This window comes from Mobula birostris, chromosome 20 (genome assembly GCF_030028105.1).
Source record: "Mobula birostris isolate sMobBir1 chromosome 20, sMobBir1.hap1, whole genome shotgun sequence".
Lineage (NCBI taxonomy): Eukaryota > Metazoa > Chordata > Chondrichthyes > Myliobatiformes > Myliobatidae > Mobula > Mobula birostris.
The window spans coordinates 57915709-57942134 of NC_092389.1; the positions used below are offsets into that span (position 1 = coordinate 57915709).

At 45.7% G+C, this 26426-nt stretch overlaps 1 protein-coding gene across 1 annotated transcript in view; it reads left to right on the forward strand.

Annotated features, from left to right (window-relative positions):
* Nucleotides 1-19755, forward strand: part of LOC140185219 (uncharacterized) — a 165613-nt gene extending 145858 nt beyond the window's left edge. Inside the window, 1 exon segment of the mRNA XM_072238608.1 lies at nucleotides 18025-19755. Coding sequence (XP_072094709.1) covers nucleotides 18025-19356 — 1332 coding nt within the window. The 3' untranslated portion in view covers nucleotides 19357-19755.
* The last annotated feature ends 6671 nt before the right edge of the window (nucleotides 19756-26426 follow it).

The following is a 26426-nucleotide window of genomic DNA, read 5'->3' on the forward strand; positions in this document are numbered from 1 at the left end:
ACACACACACACACACACACACACACACACACACATACACGCACACACACACACATACATATAAAGACTTACACACACACACACACACACACACACACACACACAAAGACACACACACACGCACACACACACACACACACACACACACACACATGAAGAAATAGCAAGCAGGGTAGACAATGGAGAAGCGGTAGTGCACTTAGATTATAGCATGCCTTTTTCAAGGTGCCACGCATAAAGCCAGGAACTTGTGGTATTACAGGAAATATCCTTGCATGGATAAAGCAGTGACTGATTTGTAGGAGGTAAAGAGTGCGAATGAGGGGAGCCTTTTCTGGTTGACTTCCGGTGAGTAGTGGAGTTTCACAAGGGTCTGTGTTGCGACCGATCATTTTTATTTTATTTGTTCATAACTTCAATGATGGAATTCATGGTTTTGTTGCAATGCTTGCCGACGATATGAAGATAAGTGGAGGGGCAGGTAGTTTTGCGGAAATGTAGAGGCTACCCAAGGACACAGGTTCATTGAATTGGCAAATAAATGGCAGATGGACCTCCGTGCCGGAATGTGAACGGTCTTGCACTTCGGTGGAGGACATTAAAGTGTTGTCTAGTTTATGAATGGAGAGAAGACAAACAAAAAACAAAAAACGAGGAACAAGGGGACTTGAGAGTCCTTGTGCAGGATTGCATAATAACTCATTTAAATGTTGAGCCTGTGGTGAGAAGGCAAATGCAATATTGGCATTCATTTCAGGAGAACTAGAGTATAAAATGAAAGAGTGAAATACTGAAAATGTATGAAGCACATGTGCGGCCTCACTTGGAGTATTGTGAGCAGTTTGGGCCTTTATCTTTGGGAGGAGATAGTGAAACTGGAAAGGATTGAAAGTGGGTTCAGGAAAATGAGACCAGGATTGAATGGCTGGTCACATCAGAAACATAAATTATAAAGTATAAACATATGTTGGTTCTGGGCCTGTATTCACTGGAATTCAGAGGAATGAGGCGTACCTCAGTGAAATTTATCGAATAGTAGATGGCTTCGATAGAGTGAATGTGGAGAGGATATTTCATATGCCTAAGCGTCCCAATTTTGCTGCTTTATGGAATGGTCTTCTGAGCTTATGGTCTTATTTACAACCACAAACAAGCATTTTGTTGAAGACCCTCTCAGTAGGGTCCCCTAAACTACAACGACATATTTTACTTCAATCGGTTGTGTCCGACTACTGGTTTATTTGAAGTGCATATTTGCATTGGACGCACATATAATTTATGTGACACTTCTGAAGGTACAGAGAGCTTTGTAGGACAAGTTAACTATCACAAATGGTCTAAGATCTTCTGAAATCTGAGAACCTTAATTACTGTTGTGAGGGTTGACACATGGACTGCAAGGAATGCAGGACGACGCATCTTGTGTCGGTTCCATTGAATGTGGTGTCATGGTTGGCTCGGACACTGTGGGCTGGAGGGTCTGTTCCTGCGCTTTACCTTTCCCTGTTCTATGTGGCTGACAGACAAACAGAGGGCAGCGAATTTTATTTTCTGAGACCATATGTGTATCTCAATGGACGTTGACATATTTTTGACCCAGTGACAAGTTTGGTACGTCTTACACGAACAAGCTGATGATAGTTGCTGGTAATCAGACGTGAGAGATAAGGTTGTAGTGAGATGAGCTGCGATCACAATTGGTGCAGCATAAGATTGGAGCACCGTTTAACACTCAGATGATCGCATAAACCGATGGATGAAAGCTGTACCGACAGAAGATGAAGTGGAGAGCTGGGTCAAATGGCGATTGAAGCAATGTCCTCTATGCTGGATGAATGCTACTCATAATTTACAGCCATCAGTCACATCACAATGTTCATTGTCCGTAGTTTCACAAATAATTCGCTAAATTAGTCATAAGCTGTCACACTGGGACCTGTTTGACATACTGTAATCGATTTGTAAATAATTTAAAAGTCTTTATTCTTAACTGTGTTGAAATCAGTCCCTGTGGAGTCGTTAAATGGTATTAAAAACCCCAGACATGTGCTGCCTCAATATTTTATTCCGAGAGATCGCCTATAGTACAGGGGACAAATAACTAGACAGAGAAAATGTCTCCAATGTTGGATAGGTACCTGAGTGTGCAACGATCATTGTACGTGTTCATTGCCGTCGTTGGAGTTCTCGGTGAGTGACCAGAGAATTTATGTTTTGTATTCTGTGTGTTAACTTGGGTGAACATGTGTGAGATTATTTTACCAGCTTCCAACTTGATGCTCATTGGACCAATATACTTCAGTGATAACGATCCCGTCAATTGAACATCTTTATTTTTCACATTAATGTTAAATGAAGCTATATTTATACCTCAGCTCTAACACCATAAGACCGTAACTCAAGGGATCGACTCCGACGTTGCTCTTGCCTGAAACGACGCGTTGCATAGAGTGGTACCAGTGCTGCGGCGTGCAACCCTCCGGCAATGTGTGACTGGGAGAGTTTTACATCGTGTGTTTGACTGTTTCTGAGTTATTGATCAGAGTGAACACGTGACCTTTAATCTGACCTTTTCCAGAGTTTACCTGTACCGGGAACGGGTAGCTCTTTGGGACGGTGTGCCTGGGGTGGGGGGGGGGCGGAATTCAGTGGGACTTTGCTCAGAGTTGTATCAGTGTTTGGGACAGGCGGTGCTCTGGGAAGGCCTGATGGGGAGGATTTTAATAGCATCTTGTCCAAATTTGTACCAGTGCTAGGGATAGGTAGCTCTCCGGGAGCGTGTTACTGGGAGAGTTTCACATTGTGTCACTAGTTCTGAGTTGTTGATCGGTGTGAACCTGCTCCTGCTTCTGTACTAACGTCTCCCTGTAGGGTCTCAGAGTCAATAATTGTGTCCGATCAACTGAAATAGGGTCAATGGATTCAACTGTGTCATCGAATTGTACTGAGCTGTAGAGATAATCCATTAAATATACCTTTTGGTACTAAGATGTCTCAACATTCACTATGAGACTCGTCGTAAACTGAGTCACCACTTCACCCTGAAGAAGGGTTTCGGCTCGAAAAGCTGAGTGTGTTAAAGTTTATGAATGCTGCCTGACCCGCTGAGGTCCGACAGCATTTTGTGAGCTTTGCTCCCCTCTGTATCCCTTCTCGGCCAACTCAGATGCTGACTTTCCGGAGACCTGGCCAGTCACTGTTAAATCGATGAAACCGGCCCCATCAGCGACTGGAATTGGGTTAGAAACAATTGTTGGTGCTCATGTAGCTCGGTTTTAATCTCCGATGATTCGGCACAATTCGTCTATTCCTAACACTGAAGAAGACTACAGCGTGACCAGTGATTTTAGAGCGGAAGCCGTTCAGCGACTCTAGCACTACCGACATTTATCTGAAACCCGAACCTGTGTTAATTCCCGGAGAACGTGTTCAGTAATGCCGTATGTCTTCTCTCTCTCTCTCTCTCTCTCTCTCTCTCTCTCTCTCTCTCTCTCTCTCTCTCTCTCTCTGTCTGTCTATCTGTCTGTCTCTCTCTCTCTCTCTTCAGTGAATTCAGCGGCGATTGTGATCCTGTCCCGGGGAAAGTGCGGCCTCTCTACCTGCACCACTCGCTACTTGGTGGCGATGGCAGCGGCCGATCTCCTGACCATTGTCACCGAGGTCATTTTTCTTCAAATCAGAACGTATTACTTAAGGTGGAGTTTTCTGAATATTACCCCTGTCTGCACGGTTATCGAAGTCCTGAGGTTCACAGCCGCAGACTGTTCTGTCTGGTTCACCGTCACTTTCACCTTTGATCGGTTTGTCGCCATTTGCTGCCAGAAGCTGAAAACAAAATATTGCACCGGGAAAACTGCGGCTGTGGTTCTGACAACAACCGGCGTAGTGTTCTGTCTGAAAAACGTGCCACGGTACTTCACGTTAAAACCCACAGAGATCATCGACAATGTACCGTGGTTCTGTGCATACAGGGGCCGTGTCTTCACTGACCCAGGGTGGGTGGGATACGATCGGCTAGATACGGTTTTAACTCCATTCCTCCCTTTCGGCATAATTCTGCTGTTGAACGCTCTGACAGTCAGACACATTTTAGTGGCCAGTCGGGTCCGTAAGGGGCTGAAGGGACAGAGCAAGGGGGAGAACCGCAGTGACCCGGAGATGGAGAGCAGGAGGAGGTCTGTGGTTTTACTCTTCACCCTCTCCGGCAGCTTCATCCTCCTGTGGATGACATACGTTGTAAATGTCATATATTATCAGCTCTCAGGAAGAGGATTCGATTTTAATGATTCTGAATGGATCTTTCACCTGGTCGGCTGTTTGCTGAGGAATTTCAGCTGCTGCACAAACACGTTTATTTACGCGGTGACGCAGTCGAAATTCAGGGAGCAGGTGATTAGCGCAGTGAAATATCCGGTCACTTATGTGCTTTATTTAATTAATAAAGTCCCGTCCTGAGCACAAGCCATTTCTGCCTCCAGCTACTCTCATTCACCGCAGAATCTCCCAGGTGCTTTTCCCACGCAGGTTGTTCCAGTGGCTGGCAGCTCCGTGAAATTAGGAGCAGCCAAGATATGGACAAGCTGGGAGTTTGTGCTGTATGTGTGTGTGCGTGGAGGTGGGGGTGTTGCGGAACTGTGCATGTGTGTGTGTTTGTGTGTCTGTGTTTGTGGTTGTTTGTGTGAAGGAGAGAGACACGTGTTTAAACTGGAAAGAGTTTTGACAGGATGTTGCCAAGACAAGTGGCCTGGGTTACGCAAAAAGTCTGGCCTGGCAGGGACTTTACTGCTTGCAACTTTTGTAGAATGAGAAGCACCCAAATCGAAACGATTAAGATTCGGAGAAGTTGCGATAAACTGGACGGGACATTTCGTTCACGGGGACAACTGGAGTATTTCATATAGTTCCATGGAGCGATTCACCGCATAATCTCCCAGTAGTCATTCCCGCTGACTATTGGAGCATATAGTAGAGCACCTTTGAGTGCCCTGCTTCTACGTTCTGCCCATATGGCCTCACAGGACGTTATCGCCAAAATGTCATTTCTAAATGCTGATATTACACCTCTCTCGCTCGGCTGAACCTCTATCCTAGTGACACAACTGTAGTACCTATATCGCTGAATAGTCATCTCTCGGTCCTGCCCTTCGCTCAGTCGTGTTTCTGTCACGGCGGTAACATCCCAGTCCTCACAGCTATTCCAGGTCGGTTCATCCGCCTGATCTGTTCAACACCGACCATGAAATGTGCTTTGTAAATGAGTATACCCGATACGATTTTTTTTTTTTAGATTATGAGAACACTCAGTCCTCTTTTATTGTCATTTAGAAATGCATACGTGCATTAAGAAATGATACAATGTTTCTCTGGAGTGATCTCACAGAAAACAGGACAGACCAAGACTAACACTGACAGAACCACATAATTATAACATATAGTTACAGCAGTGCAAAGCAATACCATAATTTGATGAAAAAAGTCCACGGGCACAGTAAAAAAAAAAGTCTCAAAGTCCCGAGTCGATCGACTCCCTAGTCCCCGATAACAGGAGGCAAAAGGGAGAAACTCCCTGCCATAAACCTCCAGGCACCGTCAACTTGCCGATACTTTGGAAGCAGCCGACCACAGCCGACACTGAGTCCATCCGTCCGAAAACTCCGAGCTTCCGACCAGACTCTCCGATACAGCCTCCCGAGCGCCATCCTCTGCCGACGCCTTCAACCTCACCCCGGCTGCTGAAACACACAAAGCCGAGGATTTCGGGGCCTTCAGCTCCGGAGATTCCGGTTACCACACATCAGCAGCGGCAGCGAAGCGGGCATTTCAGAAGTTTTCCAGATGTTCCTCCGTACGCTCACGTCTGTCTCCATCAAATCAGGATTGTGCACGGTCCCCTACTTGACAGATAACAGGCATCATCACCGAAGTGGCCGCGCGTGCTGCTGTGGCGCTGCCATCCTCTCCCCCTTTCCGGGAGGATTTATATTAAGCTTTTCGGTACAACAGAGACAAAACACCTCAGAAGGATATTGATACTCTGCAACGGCAATATTGGAAATAACTCTCAGATTATAACATAGTCCTCGCCTTTATATTTCGCAAGTATGTGGATAACCCCACGTTCTATTTTATCAACCCTGTACCATAGCCAGAACAACCAGATCCACAAATCCCTCTCATCGTCTCCATTACTAATCCACTCAGTTCGCCTCTGCAACCTCTCCAATGCAATCTCATCCTCAAACCTCCCTGCACTATCTCCAGTACAATCATATCCCACATCCGCTCTGCACTATCTCAAATACAATCACATCCAATCCCCTCTGAACTCTCTGAAATACAATCACAGACAATCCCCTCTGCACTATCTCAAATACAATCACAGACAATCCCCTCTGCACTCTCTCAAATACAATCATAGACAATCACCTTTGCATTCTTTGAAATACAGACACACCTCAATGCCTTCGGCACCCTCCAATATAATCATATCCAAAATCCTCTCAACAACCTCTCTACAATACTGACACTCCCGATACGATACCCTCTGCACTTTGTCCTAGACAATCACATTCCAATTCTTTCTCCAACTTCTCCAGTACAATCACATCCCCATCCATTCTACTCTCTCCCATAGAACCACTTCATTAATGCCCTCTTTATCGTCTGCAGTGCAATCACACCCACAATACCCTCGGCGTCCTCTCCAACGTAATCTCACGCTCAATCCCCTTTTGCGCTTTGTGCAATACAATCACATCCCAAACACCTCTGCATCCACTCCATTACAACAACACCCTATCTCTTCCATATCCTCTCCAATATTATCACATCCCAATAACCTGAGCATGCTCTTCAATTAAATTACTCTCCTAATCACCTCTGCCCTCTCTCCAATGTAGTCACACCCGCAATCCTCTCTGCATTCTCTCCAAAACAAGAGGTGATTGATAAGATGGTGGCCTATGGTAGAAGAAGACGTTATTAACTTCCTTTCTGCATTTTTACTCATAGAGTGGAACTACAGGTGCATGTAAGGAGAGCTGCACCTTAGGCCACGAACCTGTCCATCAGCCCTGCTGCGGACCACTCGTGCAAAGAAGAGACCCGTGTGCTGCACGACAGCAGGACTATGTGAGTACATGTAGGAGGGGACTATGTTAAACACAAATGTGCTTGGTTTCCTAAAATTTACTCCTTCTACCTTAGACCACAGACTTATCAATCACAACCCCAGTATCCTCTGGACCCTAACCCATACAACGACAACCAAATTCTCCTCGGCACCTTCTGCAACATAATCACGCACTCAATGCGCTCTACGCTGTTTACCATGCAACAACACCCCAATCGCCTCTGTACTTTGTCCTATGCAATTACATTCCAATATCCCTATGTACTCTCTGCTGTACAATCACAAACAATCCCTCATGCACCCTCGCCAGTACAATCACAAACCCCATCCCTTCTGGAACCTAACTGATAAACCCACACTCCTAATACCCCCGTCTCTACTCTCTGCGAAGGCTGAGAAAAATCCATCTCTCTCTCCCCATCCTCGCCACATTCTGTAGAGGTTGTATTGAGAGCAACGTGGGCAGCTGCATCACTGCCTGGTTTAGAAATTGCACCATCTCTGGGCGGAAGAACCTGCAACGGATAGAGATGTCAGCTGAGAAGATCTCTTCCCACCATTAGAGACATTTACACCACACGCTGCATCCGTAAAGCAAACAGCATTATGAAGGACCCCACGCACCCCTCATATAAACTCTTTTCCCTCCTGCCATCTGGAAAAAGGCACCAAAGTATTCGGGCTCTCACGACCAGACTATGTAACTGTTTCTTCCCCCAAGCCATCAGACTCCTCAGTACCCAGAGCCTGGACTGACGCCAGCCTACCGCCCTCTACTGTACCCACTGTCCTGTTTATTATTTATTATTATTTACTGTAGTGCCTGCACTGTTTTGTGCACGTTATGCAGTCCTTGAGAGGTCTGTAGCCTAGTGTAGTTTTTGTGTTTCTTCTTACGTAGATCTGTGTAATTTTTGTATTGTTTCATGTAGCACCATGGTCCTGGAAAATGTGGTCTCGTTTTTACTATGCCCTGTTCCAGCAGTTATGGTTGAAATGAGAATAAAAAGTGAACCGACTTGACTTGACAAATCACGCAGGATCGACCCAAACAGGGGGTCTCGGGTGAGCTCACACCTCAATCTCATACGTTTGTGGGGCCAGAGATGGTCTTTCCCAGACTTAGGTAGCCGAACAGAAACTGGGTATTTCACCGTTATCTACCTATTGCAGCGAGCTCACTCCCACCGGGATGATGGTGGTGGCATTCTGGGAATCACATTTTTTAAAAAAAATTACCAGTGCTTTCAATTCAATCCAGCCACGTCATCTGCGCAAGACGCTGCGAAGGATGGGCGTAGGACAAATTCACTATCTCCTGGATTACTGGTTTCCTGACTGATATACCCCAGTTTGTAACCGCTGGGTGGTTCTCTGCCTGAGGTGGAGATGAGTGACACTGGAGCCCCACAAGGGACTGTCCTGTCCCCGTTTCTGTTCACGCTGACACCTCAGACTTTCAGTACAATTCTGAGTCTGGCCACTTGCAGAAATTCCCTGATGACTCTGTGGTATTTGGTGTATCAGAGATGGGCAGGAGTCGGAGCACAGAGGACTGGTGGACAGGTTTGTGGAATAGTGAGGGAGGAATCACCTGCCCCTGAATATGGCCAAAACCAGGGAAAAGGTGATTGATTTTAGGAGGAAGAGGACAGCAACGAGTCCTGTATACATTCTGGGAGAAGACGTTGCGGTGGTGGAGGAGTACAGCATTGGGGAGTACAGCGATTCAGGAACAGCTTCTTCCCCTCTGATCCAATCCAATTCCTGAATGGACATTGAATCTTTGGATACTACCCTGGATTTTTTTAAAATATACATTATTTCGGTTTTTGCACGTGTTTTTAATCTATTCAATATATATAATTTACTTACTGTTTATTTCATATAATTGTTACTGTCATTATTATTATTATTATTACTCTGCTAGATTATGTATTGCATTGAACTACTTCTGTTAAGTTAACAAATGTCAATTCACATGCCGGTGATCATAAACCTGATTCTGACTGCACTGGTGTTGCCTCCTGCACCAAAGCGAAGCAAGTTGACTTCCTCAATGTTGCCTGTAAATTATTTCACCCTGCTCTCAAATTCACCTTGCCCATTACTCCCTTCCCCTTTTCGATTTCACTGTCTCTAGCTCTGGTGACAGTTTATGCATTGATGTCTATCACAAACCGACTGAACTGGACTCTATCTCTTTTACAAGTTGTTACTTATAAAAATGTCGTCCCTTTCTCTCAATTCCCCTGTCTCTGCCGCAGCCGCTCTCAGGATGCTGCTTTTCATTACAGAACGAAGGCGATGTCCTCCTTCCTCAAAGAGAGGGGCTTCCCTTCCTCCACCGTCAACGCTGCCCTCAACCGCATCTCTCCCATTTTGCACACATCTGCCCTCACCCCATCCTCCTACAACCCCACCAGGAATATAGAGAGAGAATTCCTCTTGTCCTCACCGACCACCCCACCATCGTCTGTGTCCAGCACATAATTCTCTGCAACATCCGCCATCTCCGGCAGCATCCCAGCACCAAGCACATCTTTCCTCCCCCTCAACACGTTTTACTTTCCGCAGAGATTGCTCCCCACGTGACTCCCTTGTCCATTCTCCCCTCCCGACTGATCTCCATTCTGGCACTTATCCTTGCAAGTGGAACAAGTGCTACATCTGCTGCTTCACCTCCTCCGTCACGACCATTCAGGTCTCCAAACAGTCCTTCCAGGTGAGGCGACACTTCAACTGTGAGTCGGTTGGGGTTATCTATCGTATCTGTTTCATCGTATCCCCCGGGATCAATAAAGTATGACTATGACTATGACTATGACTGTGCTGTGACTTCTTGTATACTGGTGAGACCTGACGTAGACTGGGAGACCGCGTCACCGAGTACTACCGCTCCAGCCGCATGAAAAAGCAGGATTGTCCAAACGGCCCCCAATTTTAATTCAAAGGTACATTTAATGTCAGAGAAATGTACGAGGCCTCTTGACCTGGTGTGTATGGATTTCCTGTCAATAGAACCCGATACCAGAAACACGATGAATGTCTCAGTCATCACGGATCACTACACCAGACATGCGCAGGCTTTCCCTACCAACGATCAGAGGGCGTCCACGGTGGCCAAAGTTTTATGGGAGAAATATTTAATTTATTATGACCTCCCCAGGCGGGTACATAGTGGTCAGGGACAGGATTTCGAGAGTAGGGTCATACATGAATACATGATGTACTGAGCCCGCTTGGGGTCGAGGAGTCGTGGACTACGCCTTGTCACTCGCTGGGTGATCCCCAGCCGGAGATGTTTCACCGGACCTCACCAGACGTGCTCGGAAACTTGGAAATCTGCAAGAAGAACAATTGGACTCAACGTATTGGAGATCTGTTCCACTGCTACAACTGCAGATGACAAGAAGCTACCGGGTACTCGCCAAATTATCTCATGTTTGGGCGCGAGGCAATGTCGCCCAGCGACCTTTATTTTGGGACTGAGGAGAAAGACCGACCATCGAAGACTTATCTGAAGTATGTGTCTGATATGAGAAGGGAGCTGATAAAAGTCTTATGAACTGGCAGAATCAAGGAAGTAAGAGGAGCTATGATCAAAACGTAAGGTTCTCCCAACTCCTGCCGGGAGACAGAGTCCTCACAAGGGATTTGGGGCTGTCTGGGAAGCATAAGTTGGCTGAACACTGGGTGGCTACGCCCGATGTAGTGGAGAGTCAGATGCTAAACGGACCAGTTTTCAGGGTGAAACCAGAGGACGGGAACGGGCCTGTCAAGATTCCACATCGGAACCACCTTCTGCCTCTGGGACAAGAGGTGCAGGTTGACCCAGAGCCCGCCCTGGAGCCGGCACCAAGTAAGAGGATTCTGTGGCGACGTGGAGCGACTGAAGGAGAGATTATACCTGCCCCGTCCCTGAATGGGATACTGTCCGACAGAGCCCGGGGTGATCGAAGGAGGAGCAGCGAAGGGGAAACTGTGATCTCCAACTTGTGCACATTAGACTTGGGCCCTTTCTCTTTTTTTCTGTCCCAACCCTATTGTCAAATTGAGAATTGTAAAGCTCAATCGTTCAATTCTGTATGGTGTCCAGTCTGTTATTTCATGGTAATGACTTGTATCAGGGAAACAAATCACGCAGCCTCCACCCAAACAGGGGGTCTCGGGTGAGCTCACACCTCAATCTCACACGATTGGCGGGGCCAGAGGTGGTCTTCCCCAGACTTAGGTAGCCGAACTGAAACTGGGTGTTTCACCGTCATGTACCTATTGCAGCGAGCTCACTCCAACCTGGATGATGGTGGAATAAAGTCAATTCAATACATCTTTCTGTGACAGATCATAGTCCAATAGACTGCAATATTGTTTCATACATTATTATTGCACATTGGTACAGTATTATTGTGTATACTATCATTCTCTACTTTATATTTAGTAAAGTCTGCACACTGCTAAGTGTGATTTTAAATACTGCTGCTATAACGATAGAATTTCCCACTCGGGATCAATAAAGTATTTATTATTATTATTATTATTATTCTCCAGCCCTTTATCTCTTTCACCAATCCACTTCACAGCTCTTGACTTTACTCCTTCTCCTCTCCCAGTTTCACCTGTCACCTCATCACCCCCCACATTCTGACTCCCTCCCTTCCTTTCCAGTCCTGAAGACGGGCAACACACATAAAAGTTGCTGGTGAACGCAGCCGGCCGGGCACCATCTATAGGAAGAGGTGCAGTCGACGTATCGGGCCGAGACTCTTCGTCAGGACTAACTGAAAGAAGAGATAGTAAGAGATTTGAAAGGTCTCGGTCTGAAACGCCGACTGTTCACTCCTCTCCATAGTTGCTGCCGCCTCCCCGAGTTCCTCCAGCACTTTGTGTGAGTTGCTTTGGATTTCCGCATCTGCAGATTGTCTCCCGTTTAAACCAATGCGCATGCGTGGTCGTCGGGACCGATGCTGGATATCGCGCATGCGCTGTGTAGACGAGAGGCTCGCAGCGATCGGTGGCAGGTAAGAGCGAGCCCCGGGCGGTAAAAAGTAATCACCGGCGTCTGAAACGCGACCAAAGGACAATTACTGTGATTTCCAGCCACACTGGTGCTGCAACCCACGACAGTCCTAGTCCTTTCCCTCTTTCTCAGCCCCACGATCCGTACCCGGGCCCAAGAAAGCTTTCGACTCGTAGGCCGCGGGCGTCTCCGCCGCCAGTTTTGCCGCACATGCGCATTCCTGTATTTCAATGGCTGACAGGGAGGTTTCTCCTCGTGAGGGCTTCTGGGTAAAGTGGCAGCCATGTGCGATCGTACTGGCGTTGTCCCGTACAGTCAAAGGAAGGGCGAGCGGATGTACCTGCCAAACACTGCCGAGCTCCAGCTTTGGAAATCCGAGAATTATGAACTCGGAACAAAAATATAGTTCCCAGTTAATCTCGGTTGAAGAATTTAGCTTCCAGTCAGTGAAAATGTCAATTAGTGCTGTATGGAAATAAAACCTTCCGTCAGATTTACTTCTCTCTGGGTAAATAACGATATAAAACACCTTTGCCTCGATGACAAGTGACTTCTGGCTTTCACATCACAAAAGTGCTGCACTCTAATGAGAATAACCACTGCCCTCCACTTTATATTCATTTGCATTGCCATCGATGGGTTTCTCACTGTCAATCAGCTGGTGGGAGGCAATCCAAGTAATTAGTAAATCTCCAGTATCATGCATGTAGAAACAAGTGCTCTTTGTAGTGTTGTGGAACACGACCAGAACTTGAAATAATACCAAAGGACAGAGACAAATTGAGCCAAGTCATCGGTTGATTGAAGTCAGAAATAGCACATTCTCACACAGGCAGGAATGGTCAGAATTTGATGGTCAGTCAGAATGTCTGATGTGCCTTGTTAGAAGATGAGTGCATATAGAAACAGAAATCTAGAATATAGATTCTAGAAACCTATTCTAGAAACTGCCTCGGATTTCCCAACCGCATCGCACTGTGTTTTTCTGAGCTCCATGTACATATCTAACAGTCTCTCAAAAGACTCTTATGGTATCTGCCTCTACCATCATCGCTGGCAGTGCATTCCATGCACCTACTACTCTCTGTGTGAAAATCCTACCTCTGACATCCCCTTTGACCCTACTTCCAAGCACCTTAAAACTATGCCCCTCGTGTTTGCCAATTCAGCCCGAGGAAAAAAGTCTCTGGCTATCCACACGATCAATGCCTTTCATCATTTTATACGCATCTGTCAGGTCACCTCTCATCTTCCGTCGCTCCAAAGTTTTCTATAGTATCCACATCCTTCCTGTAATGAGGTAACTGAAGACAATATTCTAAGTGGGGTATAAATAAGCTTTTATGCAGCTGTAACATTACCTCACCACTCTTGACCACAGTTCCATGGTTGATGAAGGCCTTTTTAATAACAATGTTAATCAGCGCTGTGCTTTGAGTGTAAAATTGACATGGACCCCAAGATCTCACTGATCCTCCACACTGCCAAGTGTCCTAACATAATGTTGTATTCTGTCTTCAATTTTGATGTACCGAAATAAACCACAGTACCCTTATCTGGGTTGAACTCCATCTGCCAGTTCTGCATCCTATCTGCATCCTGCTGTAACCTCTGGAGAACTGTCCAGACTCTTCACAACACCCTCAACTTTTGTGTCATCAGCACCCTTCTCCTTCCTCATCAAGATCATTTATAAACATCACAAAGAGAAGGAGTCTCAGAACTCTAAGGGGAGTAAGGGGAAGCCGTGGCTGTCAAGGGAAGTAATGGACAGTATAAAAATATAAGAGAAGAAGTATAACATAGCAAAGACGAGTGGAAAGACGGAGGAATGGGTAACTTTTAAAGAGCAACAGAAGGTAACTAAAAAGGGAATACGCGGAGAAAAAATGAGGTGCGAAGGTAAACTTGCCAAGAATATAAAGGAGGATAGTAAAAGCTTCTTTAGGTATGTGAAAAGGAAAAAAAAAATACTTAAGACCAAAATTGGGCCCTTGAAGCCAGAAGTGGGTGAATTTATTATGGGGAACGAGGAAATGGCAGACGAGTTGAACAGGTACTTTGGATCTGTCTTCACTAGGGAAGACACAAACAATCTCCCAGATGTAATAGTGGCCAAAGGACCTAGGGTAATGGATGAACTGAAGGATATTTATATTAGGCAGGAAATGGTTGTGGATAGACTGTTGGATCTGAAGGCTGATAAGTCCCCGGGACCTGATGGTCTGCATCCCAGGGTACTTAAGGAGGTGGCTTTAGAAATCGTGGATGCATTGGTAATCATTTTCCAATGTTCTATAGATTCAGGATCAGTTCCTGTGGATTGGAGGGTGGCTAATGTTGTCCCTCTCTTCAAGAAGGGAGGAAGAGCGAAAACAGGGAATTATAGACCGGTTAGCCTGACGTCGGTGGTGGGAAAGATGCTGGAGTCAATTATAAAAGATGAAATTATGACACATCTGGATAGCAGTAACAGGATTGGTCCGAGTCAGCATGGATTGACGAAGGGGAAATTGTGCTTGACTAATCTTCTGGAATTTTTTGAGGATGCAACTATGAAAATGGACAAGGGAGGGCCAGTGGATGTAGTGTATCCGGACTTTCAGAAAGCCTTTAATAAAGTCCCACATAGGAGATTAGTGGGCAAAATTAGGGCACATGGTTTTGGGGGCAGAGTACCGATATGTATTGAAAATTGCCTGGCTGACAGAAAACAAAGAGTAGCGATTAACGGGTCCCTTTCGGAATGGCAGGTGGTGACCAGTGGGGTACCGCAGGGTTCAGTGCTGGGACCGCAGCTGTTTACAAGATATATTAATGATTTAAATGAGGGAATTAAAAGTAACATTAGCAAATTTGCCGATGACACAAAGCTGAGTGGCAGTGTGAAATGTGAGGAGGATGTTATGAGAATGCAGGGTGACTTAGACAGTCATAGTCATAGTCATACTTTATTGATCCCAGGGGGAAATTGGTTTTTGTTACAGTTGCACCATAAATAATAAATAGTCATAGAACCATAAATAGTTAAATAGTAATATGTAAATTATGCCAGTAAATTATGAAATGTCCAGGACCAGCCTATCAGCACGGGGTGTCTGACCCTCCTAGGGAGGAGTTGTAAAGTTTGATGGCCACAGGCAGGAATGACATCCTATGACGCTCTGTGCTGCATCTTGGAGGAATGAGTCTCTGGCTGAATGTACTCCTGTGCTCCTGGGACAGGCTGGGTGAGTGCGCAGATGCAGTTTAATGTGGATAAATGTGAGGTTATCCACATTGGTGGTAAGAACGGGAAGGCAGATTATTATCCAAATGGAGTCAAGTTAGGAAAGGGGAAGTACAACGAGATCTAGGTGTTCTTGTACATCAGTCACTGAAAGCAAGCATGCAAGTACAGCAGGCAGTGAAGAAAGCTAATGGCATGCTGGCCTTCATAACAAGGGGAATTGAGTATAAGAGCAAAGAGGTCCTTCTGCAGCTGTACAGGGCCCTGGTGAGACCACACCTGGAGTACTGTTTGCAGTTTTGCTCTCCAAATTTGAGGAAGGACATTCTTGCTATTGAGGGAGTGCAGCATAGGTTCACAAGGTTAATTCCCGGGATGGCGGGACTGTCATATGTTGAAAGATTGGAGTGACTGGGCTTGTATACACTGGAATTTAGAAGGCTGAGAGGGGATCTTATTGAAACATATAAGATTATTAAGGGATTGGACACGCTGCAGGCAGGAAGCACGTTCCTGCTGATGGGTGAGTCCAGAACCAGAGGCCACAGTTTAAGAATTAGGGGTAGGCCATTTAGAACAGAGTTGAGGAAAAACTTTTTCACCCAGAGAGTGGTGGATATATGGAATGCTCTGCCCCAGAAGGCTGTGGAGGCCTAGTCTCTGGATGCTTTCGAAAAAGAGATGGATAGAGCTCTTAAAGATAGCGGAATCATAGGTTATGGGGATAAGGCAGGAACTGGATACTGATAGTGGATGATCAGCCATGATCACAGTGAATGGAGGTGCTGGCTCGAAGGGCTGAACGGCCTACTCTTGCACCTATTGTCTATTCTCTATAACACATCCCTGTGGAACACCACTGGTCACCGTCCTCCATGCAGTATACACACCATCTACAACCACCTTTTGGCTTCTGTGGGCAAGCCAATTCTGGATCCACAAAGCAAGGTCTACTTGGATCCTGGCCTCATTACTTTCTGAATGAGCCTCACATGAGGAATCTTATCAGAAGTCTTACTGAAAGCCATGTACTCTACATCCAATGCTCTACATTCATCAGTGTGTTTTGTTACCTCCTCAAAGAATTCAATCAGGTTTGTAAGGCACGATCTGCCCTAGACAGAGCCATGCTGACTACCCCACATCAGATTATGCTTCTCCAAATGCCCATACATCCTGCCTCTCTGGAGCTTCTCCAACAACTTGCCCTCCACTGAGGTAAGAACCACTGGTCTGTAATTTCCTGGCTTATCTCTACTCCCTTTCTTCAAAAGGGAACAATATCTCCTCATCCTCTAGTACTTTTCCTCTCTCTATTGATGTGCGAAGGTCTTCGCCAGAGGCTCAGCAATTTCCTCTGTCACTTCCCACAGTATCCTGAGGTATATCTCAAGTAGACAACCCCCAGCTTGTGTTGAAGTTGGTAAAATTGTGACGCCAGAGCTCACATTCAGAGGAGATCATATAGAAACATGTAAAATTATGGAAGGAATAGATAAGATAGAGGCAGGAAAGTTGTTTCCACTGGTAGATGAGACTAGAACTAGAGGACATTGCCTCAAGATTTGGGGGAATTTGGGATGGAGATGAGGAGGAACTGCTTTTTCCAGAGAGTGGTGAATCTGTCGATTTCTCTGCCCAGTGAAGGAGTGGAGGCTACCTCAGTAAATATATTCAAGACAAGGTTGGATAGATTTTGGGATGGTAGGGGAATTAAGGGTTCTGAGGAAAAGGCAGGTCGGTGGAGATGAGTCCAAGGCCAGATCAGCCATGGTCTTATTCAATGGCAGATCAGGCTCAAAGGGCCAGATGGCCGACTCCTGCTCCTATTTCTTATGTTCTCACCACAGACTGAAATCTCTCCTGAAATATTGTCCTTCACCCATTGATGTCTTTTGCAAATATTCTTACAGGTTTGAAATTGCAGAATACTTGTGTACGGAAATCTCAAACACAACAACACATCAGTTTAGCGGACTCTGTCTGGATATTTAAGAAGCAACCAAATATTTTCTTTGCAACACCAACACATCTGTTGTCGATCCTTGGAGATGAAGTATCTCATCCCAGCTGGTAATTTATTCTGTCTCTGAGATGAAGTTTTCTGTTTTAACTCTGTGAAATTCACTGGAACCGGGAGCTGAGAACACACCAGCATTTGTTCACTGGAGATCAGTCCTTCAACTGCATTGATTGTACAAGTGATTCAAACGTCTGACTTTCTGAGTTGCCAGAGAATTAATCGTAGTGAGATATCATTCTGCTTCTCTCAGTGTGGGAAGAGATTCACTCACAGGCTACCTGCAGATATGCCAGAGTTCACAGTGGGGAGAGGCCATTCACTTGCTCTGTGTGAGGGAGGGGAACCACTCAGTCATCCAGTCTGAAGATACATCAGCAAGTTCACACCATAGTGAGATGCTCCACCTGTTCTGACAGTGGGAAGCCATTCTGTTATTGATGCTAAAGGTATATCAGAAAATTCACCAGTGAGAGGATATTGACCTGCTCGGACGGTGGGAAGGCATTCACACAGTCAACCACAACACAGTGACACCAGCGAGTTCACACCGAGGAGAAGCCATTCACCTGCTCTTAATAGGGGAAGGGTTCACTCAATCATCTCAGTTGAATGAACACCAGCGAGTTCACACAGAAAAGATGCCGTTCACCTGCTCAGACTGTGGGAAGGGATTCACACGGCCATCTCGACTGAAGTTACATCAGCAAATTCACACTGGGGAGAGGCCGTACATCTGCTCTGAATGTGGGAAGGGATTTGCTCGGTCATCTCAACTTCAGGCACATCAGCGAGTTCACACTGGGGAGAGGCCGTTCAGCTGCTCTGAATGTGGGAAAGGATTCATTCTTTCATCGGGGCTCTTAAGACACCAGCAAATTCACACTGGGGAGAAACCATTCATCTGCTCAGAATGTGGGAAGGGATTCACATATTTAGCTCATCTGAAGCAACATCAGTTTGTTCACACTGCGGAGAGACCGTTCACCTGCTCTGAATGTGGGAAAGGATTCATTCTTTCATCTGGGCTCTTAAGGCACCAGCAAATTCACACTGTGGAGAGCCCATTCACCTGTTCAGAATGTGGGAAGGGATTCACCTATTCAAGTCAGCTGAAAGAACATCAGTTTGTTCACACTGCAGAGAGACCGTTCACCTGCTCAGACTGTGGGAAAGGATTCATTCGGCATTCTCAACTACTGACACACCAGTTAGATCACACTGGGGAGAAACCATTCACATGCTCTGAATGTGGGAAGGGATTCACCCATTCAGCTCAACTGAGGGATCATCAGCGATTTCATACTGGGGAATGGCCATTCATCTGCTCTGAATGTGGGAAGGGATTCACTCGGTCATCTCGACTGAAGGTGCATCAGCGACTTCACACTGGGGAGAGGCCATTCAGTTGCTCTGAATGTGGTAAGGGATTTGCTCGGACATCTCAACTTCAGGTACATCAGAAACTTCACACTAGGGAGAGGCCATTCAGATGCTCTGAAGGTGGGAAGGGCTTCATTCAGCCATTTCGACTGAAGGTGCATCAGCGAGTTCACACTGGGGAGAAGCCGTTCATCTGCTCTGAATGTGGGAAGAGTTTCACTCTGTCATCTCTGCTGAAGGTTCATCAGCGAGTTCACACTGGGGAGAAACCTTTCAACTGTTCTGAATGTGGGAAGGGTTTCACCCAGTCATCCAATCTTGTGAGGCACACCCGAATTCACACTGGAGAGAAGCCGTTCATCTGCTCTGAATGTGGGAAGGGTTTCGCCCGGTCATCTCAACTGAAGGCACATCAGCGAATTCACAGTGGGGAGAAACCGTTCCCCTGCTCGGATTGTGGGAAGGAATTCACTCGGTCATCGGACTTTAAAATACATCAGCAAATTCACGCTGGGGGGTGCCACTCACCAGTTCTGAATGTGGGAAAGGATTCACTCAGACATCCCAATTAAGACTAGAAGATATAGGAGCAGAAGTCGGCCATTCAGTCATGGGCTGATCCAATTCTTCCAGTCATCCCCACTCCCCTGCCTTCTCCCCATACCCTTTGATGCCCTGGCTAATCAAGAACCCATCTCTCTCTGCCTTAAACACACCAAGTGACTTGCCCTCCACAGTTGGTTGTGGCAACAATTCCACAAATTTACCACCGTCTGAGAAAAGTAAGTTCTCCTCATCTCCGTTCTAAATGGATGTCCTCCAATCCTGAAGTCGTGCCCTGTTGTCATAGACTCCCCTACCATGGGAAATAACTTTCCCATATCTAATCTGTTCAGAGCTTTTAACATTCAGAATGTTCCAATGAGATTTCCCCCCCCCCATCTTCCCCCCCCCCAACCATTCTGCTGAACTCCAGGGAATACAGCCCAAGAGAAGCCAGATGCTTCTCGTATGGTAACCTTTTCATTCCTGGAATCATTCTTGTGAATCTTCTCTGAACCCTCTGCAATGTCAGTATATCCATTCTAAAATAAGGAGCCCAAAACTGCTTACAATACTCCAAGTGTGGTCTCATGAGAGCCTTATAGAGCCTCAACATCACATCCATGCTCTTATATTCTGTACCTCGAGAAATGAATGCAACCATTGCATTCGCCTTCTTCACCACCGACTCAGCCTGGAGGTTAACCTTTAGGATATCCTACACAAGAACTTCCAAGTTCCTTTCCATTTCCGCATTTTGAATTCTCTCCCAAACTAAGTAATTGTCTGCCTGTTTATTTATTTCACCAATATGCACGACCATACACTTTCCAACATTGTATTTCATTAACTACTTCTTGGCCCGTTCCCTGAAACTATTTCAATCTCTCTGCCAGCACTCTGTTTCCTCAGCATTACCTGTTCCTCCACCTATCTTTGTATCATTGGCAAATTTAGCCGCAAGTCCATTAATCCAATAGCCCAAGTCATTGACATACATTGTAAAAAGCAGTGGTCTCAACACCGACCACAGTGGAACTCCATTGGTAACCGGCACCAGCCAGAATAGGATCCCTTTATTCCCACTCTGTTTTCTGTTGATCAGCCAATGTCCCACCCATGCTAGTAACTTCCCTGTAATTCCACGGGATTTATCTTGCTAAGCAGCCACATGTGCAGTACCTTTTGAAGGCCCACTGAAAATCCAAATACACCACATCTACTACATTTCCTTTGTCTACCCAACTTGTAATTTTCTCAAAGAATTGCAGTAGGTTAGTAAGGCAGGATTTTCCTTTCAGGAAACCACGCAGGCTTTGGCCTATCCTGTCATGTGCCTCCCCGTACTCCGTAATCTCATCCGTAACAATCGATTCCAGCAACTTCCCAACCACTGAAGTCAGGCTTTCAGGTCTGTAGTTTCTTTTCTGCTGCCCCCCACCCTTCTTAAACAGTGGAGTAACATTTGTAATTTTCCCGTCATCAGGTACTATGCCAGAATCTATCGATTCCTGAAAGTTCGTTACTAATACCTGTGCAATCGCTCCAGCTATTTCCTTCAGAACCCAAAGATGCATTCTATCAGGTCCAGGAGATTTATCCACCCTCAGACCATTAAACTTCCTGAGCACCTTCTCAGTCGTAATTTTCACTGCATGTACTTCACTTCCCTGACACTCTTGAATGTCCGATATTCAGTACTGCAGATGTCTTACAACGTGAAGAATGATGCAATGTATGCATTTAGCTCTTCTGCCATCTCTGTGTCTCCCATTACAATATCTCCTGTGTCATTTTCTATTTGTCCTATATGTATCCTCAACTCTCTTACCCTTTCTACCCTAACTCTCGCTTCGTCTAGTGGCTTAACATAGGGGATGATAGCCCCTGGCCCGGACAAACTTAAGAAATCTTATTTGAGTGGATGTTGCGTGGTGTCCCCTGTTACAAATCAGTACGAAATAACAAACAGTGCACAGTATGTGATTAAACGATTGAGCTTTATAACTCCTAATTTAATGATATGGTTCGTGAAGAAAACAAAAAAGAAAAAGGGCCCATTCTCATGAAACAGTCTATTGTACAATGTTGGAGCTCACTGATAAGCTGTTTGTCCACCATCGACCTCTGATCCTCGCTGACCTTCGGACCCTCACTACAAGTCCACTCCATCCGAGGTCTACCAACTCTGTCCATTCGCGTCTCCTCTGCTCATTTCTCCCCGGCAAACGACCCGTGAATTCCCGGCTCCCAGACACGCAAGAAAGAACAACATCCTGCTCATTGGCTAGCATGCCCCATTATCTCTCGCCGTAACCCAAACATTGCTGCCACAGAGAAACCATTACCTCAGCATTGGAACATTACAGTGAAGCCATTACATCAGCAGTGAAACCTTACAGCATGTTACACTTCAAAAATGCTTTTCGCATCCTCTTAATATTAGTCACCAGCTTCCTTTCGTAATTCATCTTTCCCTTCCTCATGACCTTCTTAGTTTTCTTCTGCAAGTTTTTAAAAGCTTCCCAATCCTCTATCTTTCACTAACTTTTTCTTCCTTGTCTTTTGCTTTTACTTTGGCTCTGACTTCACTTGTCAACCACGGTAGCGTCCTTCTTCCATTTGAAAATTCCTTCTTGTTAATATATCCGTCTTGCACTTCCTTCATTTTTTGCAGGAATTCCAGCCATTGCTGCCTTGCTGTCCTTCCTGCTCGAGTCCCTTTCCAGTCAACTTTGGCCAGTTCCCCTCTCATGCAATTGTAATTTCCTTTATTCCACTGAAATACCAACACATTGGAATTTAGTTTCTCCTTCTCAAATTTCAAAGTGAACTCGATCATATTTTGATCACTGACCCCAAGGGTTCCTCAACCTTAATCTCACTTATCACCACCGGATCATTGCACAACACCCAATCCGGCACAGCCAATGACCTAGTGGGCTCAACAACAAGCTGTTCTAAAAAGCGATCCCTCAGGTATTTCGCAAATGCGCTCACTTGAGGTCCAATACTGGCCTGTTTCTCCCAATCCATTTTCATGTTAAAATCACCAATAATTATCATGACATTGCCCTTCTGATATGCCTTTTCTATCTCCTGCGGTAATTTGTAATCCACATCCCGACTGCTGTTTGGAGGCCTGTATAGAACTGCCATTAGGGTCCATTTACCCTTGCCATTTCTTACCTCCAACCATAGAGACTCTACACCTTCTGATCCTGTGTCATCCCTTTCTGATGATTTAATATCATTTCTTATACACAAGGCCACACCACCCCCTCTGCCTACTGACCTCTCTTTCCAATACACCGTATATCCTTGGATGTCCAGCTCCCAATGGCAGCCATACTCTTGTGAAGTTTCAAGGGTAGCCACAATATCATACTTGCCAATCTGTAGCTGAATTTCAGGATCATCGATTTTAATTCTTATGTTGTGTGCATTCTAATATATCACTTTCAGTCCAGTATTGAATGAACATCAGCGAGCAAACACTGGGGAGAAACTGTTCAACTGCTCAGACTGCGGGAAGGAACATCCAAATATACAACATCCACTGCATCTCCCTTGTCTAGCCTACTGGTAATTTCCTCAAAAAATTGGAATAGGTTTGTCAGGCAGGATTTTCCTTTAAGGAATCCATGCTGAGTTCTGCCTATCTTGTCATATGCCTCCAGGTACTCTGTAACCTCATCCTTGACAATCGACTCCAACAACTTCCCAACCACCGATGTCAAGCTAACAGGTCTATAATTTCCTTTTTGCTTCCTTGCCCCCTTCTTAAATAGCAGAGTGACATTTGCAATCTTCCAGTCCTCCGGAACCATGCCAGAATCTATCGACTTTTGAAAGATCATCGCTAATGCCTCCGTTTTCTCCACAGCTACTTCCTTCAGAACACGAGGGTGCATTCCATCTGGTCCAGGAGATTTATCTACCTTTAGACTATTCAGCTTCCTGAGTACTTTCTCTGTCGTAATTGTGACTGCGCACACTTCTCTTCCCTGCTCCGGTATACTGTTGATGTCTTCCTTAGTGAAGACTGATGCAAAATACTCGTTCAGTTCCTCTGCCATCTCCTTATCTCCCATTACAATTTCTCCAGCATCATTTTCTATCCGTCCTATATCTACTCACACCTGTCTTTTACACTTTATATACTTGAAAAAGCTTTTAGTATCCAAAGTGATATTATTTGCTAGCTTCCTTTCATAGTTAATCTTTTCTCTCTTAATGACCTTCTTAGTTTCCTTTTGTAAGGTTTTAAAAACTTCCCAATCCTCTGTCTTCGAACTAATTTTTGCTTCCTTGTATGCCCTCTCCTTTGCTTTAACTTTGGCTTTGACTTCTCTTGTCAACCACGGTTGCATCATTTTTCCATTTGAAAATTTCTTCTTTTCTGGAATATACCTGTCTTGCACCTTCCTCACTTCTCACATAAACTCCAGCCACTGCTGCTCTGTCGCCTTTCCTGCCAGTGTCCCTTTCCAGTCAACTTTGGCCAGTTCCTCTCTCAGGCCAAGTAATTTCCTTTACTCCACTGAAATACCGACACATCAGATTTCAGCTTCTCTTTTTCAAATGTCACAGTGAACTCAATCATGTTATGATCACTGCCTCCTAAGGGTCCCTTCACCTCAATTTCTCTAATCTCCTCCGGTTCATTACACAATACCCAATCCAGTACAGCCGATCCCCTAGTGGGCTCAACAACAAGCTGTTCTAAAAAGCCATCTCACAGACATTCCACAAATTCTCTCTCTTGAGATCCAGTGCTGACCTGTTTTTCCGAATCCACTCGCATGTTAAATTCCCCACAATTATCATAACACTGCCCTTCTGACAAGCCTTTTCTATTTCCTGTTGTAATTTGAGGTCCACAACCCTGCAGCTGTTTGGAGCCCTATAAGTAACTGCCATCAGGGTCCTTTTACCCTTGCAATTTCTTAGCTCAACCCTTAAAGATTCTGCACCTTCCAATCCTATATCACCTCTTTCTAATGATTTAATATCATTTCTTACCAATAAAGCCACGCCTCCCCCTCTGCCTACCTTCCTATCCTTCCGATACACCGTGTATCCTTGGCCGTTCAGCTCCCAGGGAGATGCATCCTTTAGCCACATCTCAGTGATGGCCACAATATCATACCTGCCAATCTGTAGCTGTACGACAAGATCATCCACCTTATTCCTTATGTTGCGTGCATTTAAGTATAACACCTTAAGACCAGTATTTGGTACTTTTCGCTTTGATTTCACTGCAACTTTATTGCACTGCAGCTTATTCCAATGACTACAAATTTGCCCCATCACCTGCCTGTCTTTCCTGACATCTTTACTGCTCACTATCTTAGATTTAATTCTGTTTTCCCCTTCCTCCGCTCTGTCATTCCGGTTCCCATCCCCCTGCCAAATTATTTTAAACCCTCCCTAACGGCTGTATTAAACTTTCCCGCCAGGATATTGGTCCCCTTCGGGTTCGGGTGTAACCTGTCCTTTTTGAACAGGTCATACTTCCCCCAGAAGAGATCCCAATGATCCAAGAATCTGAAGCCCTGCCCCCTGCACCAGTGTCTCAGCCACGCATTCATCTGCCTGATCCTACTATTCTTGCCCTCACTAGCACGTGGCACAGGTAGCAATCCCGAGATTACTACCCTGGAGGTCCTGCTTCTCAGCTTCCTTCCTAACTCCTGGAAATCTCTCTTCAGGACCTCCTCCTTTGTCCTATCTACATCATTGGTACCAACATGTACCAAGACAACAGGCTGCTCACCCTCCCCCTTCAGAATATTCAGGACCCGATCCGAGACATCCCGTACCCTGGCACCTGGGAGGCAACACACCATGCCGGTATTTCTATCAGGCTATAGAATCCCCTATGACTACCGCATTCCTCTTCTCTCTCCTTCCCTCCTGCACAACAGCGCCAGGCTCAGTGCCAGGGACCCGGTCACCATGGCTGTACTGTGTCAGGTCATCCCCCTCAACAGCATCCAAAACGAGATACTTGTTGCCCAGGGGGCAGCCACAGCGGTGCTCTCCACTATCCGAGCATTTTCCTTCCCTCTCCTGACAGTCACGCAGTTTTCTGACCCCTGTAGCCCAGCGATGACTACCTCCCTGTAGTTCCTGTTTATTACCTCTTCACTTTTCCTAATAAGTTGTCGGTTATGAAGCCGCAGCTCCAGATCCCTAGCACGGTCTCTGAGGAGATGCATCTTGGTGCACCTGGGGCAGATGTGGCCATCAAGGAGGCTGATAGTCTCCCAGGATTCCCACGTCTGACACCCGAAAGAAATACATGAGTTAACTCCATTCCTGTCATCGTAGTGCTTGTCGAGATTTGAAACAGAACATGACAGCTCTTCGCTGCTGTTTTTCATTCGGCCTTCCCTGAGATGTTGGTCTTTCAAATCAACTGATCCCGAAGACTAGCGGTTTTCGTTTAATGATCAGATGTTCTTTTCAGCCGCAGTGTCGGCTTCATTTTCCTTTTGAGAGTGTTAGTTACCGGCCCTGTTTGGCCTTGCGTTTATTGTTTTATTTTCCATTTAGCACTGTTCGTATTAACATCTGTGAAATACCGACCTGCTTCAGTGTCTCTCACTCCGCACTTGAGCCGTACCCGAACCTGGTGACATTACCAGACGCCCTTTCCTCGGTGACTCAGCCGAGGTTGATCAGGCCCAGCCTGTCCACATCCCACGTACCAAGATAATGAAAGCCGTGTCATTTTGACGGTTCAGGTGTTTTAGTTCTCGTTATTTGGTTCTGTTTGACATTTTGGAGAGTAGAATGTTTTAAGGTGTATTTATAACGCCTCATCTCAAAGTAAGTGAGATGTGACTTCCCTGCTTTTGATCTACACTGATCTTTATTCTAAATCTGGGAACAGAGAATTGCGTGGGTTAAGTTAACAAGGTTTGCTGGAGATTCAGTGTCATTCCACCCTGTCACTTTGGTTTTGTGCTGAACCGTTTTCTGTGCTCCCAGCTTGGGTTTAACTTACTGGTTCCCTGCCTTGCTTGATACCACGTCATTTTCATTGGCATTTCGTGTACCGGGAAAATGAGAAGTGTGCCACTGTTAGGAT